The sequence below is a fragment of the Mus caroli genome, chromosome 17 (genome assembly GCF_900094665.2).
Source record: "Mus caroli chromosome 17, CAROLI_EIJ_v1.1, whole genome shotgun sequence".
Lineage (NCBI taxonomy): Eukaryota > Metazoa > Chordata > Mammalia > Rodentia > Muridae > Mus > Mus caroli.
This window is the reverse complement of record NC_034586.1, coordinates 52,669,359-52,675,313: the sequence shown is the minus strand read 5'-3', so window position 1 is coordinate 52,675,313 and position 5,955 is coordinate 52,669,359. Positions and strand designations below refer to the sequence as shown.

The 5,955-nt window shown below is 51.9% G+C and overlaps 1 protein-coding gene across 4 annotated transcripts in view; it reads right to left on the bottom strand.

The window, feature by feature from the left end:
* The window catches only part of Hdgfl2 (HDGF like 2), a 16,973-nt gene extending 11,244 nt beyond the window's left edge, over positions 1-5,729 (bottom strand). For 3 of the 4 annotated variants that reach the window (XM_021149332.2, XM_021149333.2, XM_021149331.1), the window contains exons 1-3: positions 5,540-5,729; positions 3,179-3,255; positions 2,940-3,078 (exon numbers count right to left, since the gene is read on the bottom strand). In XM_021149332.2, the coding sequence (XP_021004991.1) occupies positions 2,940-3,078; positions 3,179-3,255; positions 5,540-5,611 (288 nt within the window). In that variant the 5' untranslated portion in view covers positions 5,612-5,729. The remainder of the gene's footprint in view (positions 1-2,939; positions 3,079-3,178; positions 3,256-5,539) is intronic. The other variant, XM_021149335.2, reaches the window with a different exon arrangement.
* Positions 5,730-5,955: the final 226 nt, after the last annotated feature.

The window sequence follows — 5,955 nt, the reverse complement described above, 5'->3', positions numbered from 1 at the left end:
GGGGGGGGGGGGGAGAAGCTCTAGACAGAAGCCAAGGATTCTTGTTCCTCATCCCAGCATCAGAGAGGTTGCACTGAGGTTTGAACTGAGGTTCCCAATTGAGTTCAGCCTGGGATGCATGGTTAAAAAACAAAAATATTACAGGACTGTCGATATGGTTCATTGGGTAAAGGTGCTTGACACCAAGTCTGATCACCTGAAGTTTGATCCTCAGGACCCACATGGTAGAAAGAACCAACCACTGCAAATTGTCCTCTGATATCAACTTTGTGTGTTTACTTAACTCATAACCAAAAAGTAAGTGAACATCAATGATGAAAAATAGGTGTGCCTAGAATGGGCCAAGCTCAGTTGCCACTTAGGAGTGGGTCACCTTTCTGAGGCAAGGCTGCAGTGCTAAGAGCTCATTGAGGTGACCCCTATCTCTGCCTCCCCAGTGCAGAGACCAAGCAAACACTACATCTGGCTTTATGTTGGTGCTGGCCTTGGGTCCTCCTGACTTCATGACAACCATTTTACCAACTGAGACATCTCTCTAGATCAGTGGGACCCCTTTGCACCCCCTTATGGCACCAGCTCACAGCCATGAATGACTGAGTCTCACACTTGTAAACTTATGCTTGGGAGGCTGAGACAGGACAAGCACAAGCTTGACACAAGCCAAGGTACTGCTTGGGCTCTTCTGGTTAAAAAAAAAAAAAAAAGGCCACCCTACTAGAGAACTAGTCTGTCCCACCTGCAAAAACACTACTGAGGCCAGTGAAAGGGCTCAGTGGGTAAAAGTGCTTGCTGTCAAGCCTGAGCTGAGTTTGATTCCTAGAACCCACATGTGGAAGAACATAAACTTCCACAGTTGTTCTCTGACCTTCAGAAGTGTACCAAGGCACATATGTATGTAACTAAAAACATGCATGTAAACAAACAAACAAACCAACCAACAAAACCCTGTACTCTAACCCAAGAGAGCCTCCTGTCTCAGCATCTCTGAATGCTGGCATGACAGACACATCTACATTCCACACTCATGTCCCCCTGAGAGCACACTAGGTCATGGAAACACAGGGCAGCTAGAGGCTCTCAGAGCTTCCAGCCACTCTGTCTTAGAGGCATGTGGCTAGCTAGTTGACTTCAGCACTTGATGTTTGAGTTTTGTTTCCTTGAGGGCTGTATTTGTCTTCACAGTGACCACAAGCTATAGTTGTCCAATAAATATTAAATATAGTGATGATTCACTAGCAGGCAACAGGCTTAGGATGTGTAACCAGAGAGCGTTCAAACTAGTGCCAGCAGAGATCATGACAGGATCTTCTTCAAGATCCCCTGCCCAAGCAGAGCCCAACAGAGACAAAGAGCTACTCCACTCTCCACACATGGTACAGATGACAGAAGTAAGCTGTCACTGGCATATAGTACATGCCCCCAGCCTCTCAACAAAGGCAGCCAAACCAGAAATGCTTGGGAGACACCTGCTGTGTGAACATTTCTGACTGCATACTCAAGGCCAGTGCCTGATTTTTGTTTGGCAGGTGTCAATACAACTTGCTGCTCCCCCAGGAGACTCCTTCCAGCACGAGCCAGTTAGGGAAAGAGAAGCACCTTACTACTTCAAGATTTCAAGATTCAAACATGACTAGAATATCTGAGAAGACTCCAATTTCTACCAGTAAAACCACGGTTGGGACTGATGTTCATGAACTCCTGCTTTGCTCACCATCAACAAACCCAGGTGACCTTCTTTAACAATAGCAGGTTTTGGCTTGTTGTGATTGCTCCCTTCAGCTACTTCCCAACTGGATGACCATCCCTCCCAAGCTGGCACTACTCTGCCATTTCTCATTAAAGCCTCCAGAGCAGGGACTGAGGCAATAGCTTACCCAGTAAAGCACCTATTGCACTCACAAAAGCACCAGGGTTAAGGTTCCTGGCATTCCCAGAGATGCCAGGCAGCCCACTTGTGAGCCCAGGTGTACAGGACACAAACAGGGTATCCTTTGAGCTAATTCAGACAACTGAGTGAGCTAGGGGTTCATGAGAGACTATGGCTCAATATATAAGGTGGGGAGGGATCAAGGAAGACACTGATTTTAACCTCCAGCCTGCAAAGAAATGCATATATATGGATATGCATACACCATACAAAACACCACTAGCTCATCAAAGCAGGAGTAAAAACAGAGCGAAGGACCCTACCCAGCCTGATACCCTCCACTCTCATCTCACTCTAGAACATCCACATAGGCAGCCCTCTCCAGCCTTCCACAGTGGTTTTCTATTGATTACACCTTCTAATTTTAAACTTTAGAAATTATATTTGTTTAGTGTGGGCGTGTGTGGAGGGAGGCCAGAGAGTAACATACAGGAGACAGCTCCCTTCCCACCATGTGAGTACTGGGGAAGGTGCTCACGTCATCAGGAATGGAAGGCAAGCATCTGCTGAGTCTCACCAGCCCCTCTCTTCAACTTTTCTAAATTTCTTCTCTCCCCAGAAATTTCCAGACAGGCTCGTGGCATTATTTCTTCTCTCTGACCAGGAGTTCTCACATTCACAAACAACTGCTTACTCTACCCAATCCTCAGCTGAGAGTTCCGGACAGAGGAGGGTGCTAGTACAGCAAGCCTTTCACTTTTGGGAGGCCTCTTCCAGACTTGTAACACCCTGTTCAGAATCCAGGCTCATCCTTAGATGGTGGTCCCCACCTAGTGGGCACTGGGTGGCATCTATACACATATGTGGTAAAATGACCTGGGGCATCCCTGGAGTGGAGTAAGCAGACCTACGATTCTGCTAAGCATTCTGTAGAGCCCAGCAATACACCCCAAAGAAAGATCCGATCCACAGTATCTACAGTACTGAGAAACCATCCTGGAAGTTCCTAAGGAAGCCCCTGCCACTGGGAGCCTATAGATGCTCCACTGCCCACTTGTTCCCAGGCACTCACCGGAGGTGCACTGTAGCTGGCATGGGGGTTGTTTTGGATCTCCCAGAGCCCCTCGTTGAAGCCTTTCCTCTTGTTGGGTTTTCCGTACTTGTCCTTGCACTTATCATAGGGGAACAGGTCCTTGGGTCCCAGGAAGGCCCTGAATGTAAGAACCATAGGCCAGTTCCAGGTGAGCCAGGTCACCCTGGGAAAAAAGCCAGTCTGCGGGTGAACACTGAAAACCCGGAGGGGACACTTACGTTTCATGCGTTCCAAAGAAGAAGATGGGGTATTTGTTGGGTGGGGGCTTCACAGCACCATCAGCAATGTCATCAATCTGTAGTGTGAGGCAGGCTGGTCAGAGGGTTTCAGGTGTAGGCCAAAAGGCAGCTTTATCCAGACCCAGTTACCATCCAGTTACTTAGGGGGGTTTGGGGTGGGGGGAGTCACACCATGGGAAGACACAGCACCTTCCAAACACAAGTCTAGAGATCTGAACTCAGGTCCACTAAGCTATACACTATCTCCTTAACCCCTTAATTTGGAATTAATTTTTTTTCCTTTTAGACAGTCTCACTATGTAGCCTGGCTGTCCTCAAACTATGTAGACAAAGGTGGCCTGGTACTTGTCTCTGTCTCCTAAGCAATGGGGATTGGGATTGAAGGTAAGTACAACCATGCCTGGCTATGAAACCTGCACACTTATGTGCATTCTACTAATCTGTCTGCCACCCACAGTGATTATCTTTCCACCAAGAAGAAAGCTGGGCCCCCATACAGGTACTTAAGCCGAGCCAGGTCCAGTATAGTCCCCTGAAGCCCCCTGGGGTGGGCCTAGGTTCAGCTTCTCCCCACTCCCGGGACTAGCCAATGACTGCCCCTCCTGGAAAAAAGGCCCAGTCTGTTCTTGTCCCAGAGGTAAATCTGGCAGCAACAAGGATGGAGATTTGGAGGGATGAGGTGGGGTGCTGAAGGAGCCAGGCCCAGAGCAACCCGGAAGTCCCACCCTCTTTGTGAAAGCCCATGGGTTCCAGCAGCTGTCAGTCACCTTCCCACAGGATGCTAGTAGCCACTTCCCCTCCAATCAGGTGCTTGGAACTGTTCTCTCAGTACTGGAGAAGACTGGGAAGGGGGAAGGGACAAGAGCTTCATAGAGAGCAGAGGTAGACTAGTGAGGGCAGTGGCCAATGTAAAGTTTTGCTCCCTAGTCTCCCCACTCACAGTGGGATTTCCCAGGGCTTAACCACCCACCTCATCAACACCGGGGGATTGCTGGATCCTCCCTAGCCTGCTCTTCAAACTCTGGTCCCTGGTGGCTGGATGCAGAATACCAGATGCAGAAGCATCCTCAAACCTGCCCGGCTGAGCCCTGCCAGGCCGCTTCTCCCAACGGTCCCACACCTCAGGAACTTATGGGCCCCTCTGGTCCTGACCTCTAGGAGTTACCTCCTGGGCTGGTTCCTGTTGAGCTTGCTCTTTGGCATTCCCATGGCAACTCCCTGCCGTATGGTCTTCCATTCCCACCCCCATGCAGACACAGCCAATCTAGCCTCTGTACTAAGACCTAGAGGCAACAAAACTCTGTTTCTATGCAAATGAACATGTGCACCAGGACTTGCAACGCTAGCCACCATCTGCACAAACAAAAATTCCTTCAGTCCTGACACATGGATGCAACTAACTTCAGCCCTGGAGTGACCTCTGTCCCAAGTCCTGGGGGCAGCAGAAGCCTTTGGGTCCCCGTGTATGTGCCAATTTTTGCCAGGGCCAGAATTCTACCACCTGAGCACCCAGGCTCCAAACATCTACACTGCTTGACCCCAGCTTTCTCAAACAGGAAACCTCAAAGCCTCCTACCTCCAGCTTGAAGCTGCCTGTTCTCAGGTAAGCTACATACAGCCCACTGAGTCCCTTTAAGGGCCGGACTCCAGGTCCCCAGAAAAGCTTTCTTCCAACACTTGCCCACATTTAGGTCATAGAGATAAGGTCCCTTTCCTTGCGGATGCATCCCGCTCCCCCATCTATCACGCGCAGCCTCTCTGGGAGAGACTCTTCCCATCATTTGACCCTTCCACTCCAATCCCAACGTGCCCATGCACCCTTTGAGCCCCACTACATCCCTCAGGCTCCACGACCCTGGGATCCCCTAAACGCATTTCTGACCTCTAGTACATTGGTCTCTCAGGCCCTGGACACCAAACCAAGTGACACAGGTTCCGGAGGAGGTCAAGGCTAGCACCGCAGCCGTTCTCTGCAGGACTGTGGGTCTCTGAAACTCAGGACCTCACCATGCAGGTTACTCAGACCAAAACATTGCCACACCTCAGTTCCAAAGGACCACGGGTCAGAACCAGGATCCGGAACAGCGGAACACAAGTTCCTCAGACCAGGGACCTCCCCGAAGACGCTCCAGACCCCAGGCACTGTGGTCCGGGAGAAAGGAGATTCCTCAACTCCAGAAAACCACAGTGCAGTCACCTGAGCCCGCAGCCCCAATCTTTCCTCAGCCTCCCCTCGGCCTCCATTCCAGCCTCCCCGCGCGCGCCCGCCCGCCCGCCCGCGGCCCCTCTGCTCGGGGCCGCCAACTCCGCCGGGCCCGTCCACTCCACGCGCGGCCTCACCCGGGCCGGCCAGTGCGGGTAGCCCTTCATCTTGGCAAACACCAAGTCCCCGGGCTTGAAGGCGTGCGGCATGCTGTCGGCGGAGGCCCAGGCCGCGGGAAGCAGCAACGGCGGTAGGAGGCGAAGCCAGAGGCGGGAGTCGGACGCCTGAGGGGCGGAGGCGTCCGCACGGGCCGCCGGCCGGCGTCTACTTATTGGGTTCAGCACGACCGGAAGTCCCGCCCTCCCTTGGCTAGGGGCCGCCGGCGCCGTCGCTCATGACCACAGAGACGCGCGCGGGCCAATAAAGGGAGGGGTTGGATCAGAGCTAGTTAACGGGATTGGATAACGGAGCAGAAGCCAAGGGCGTGGACTAGGAGCCAGTGGGTGGGGCGGAGGGTGTCGGAGGTAGAAGACGAAAGGTTTAAGCGGCTACT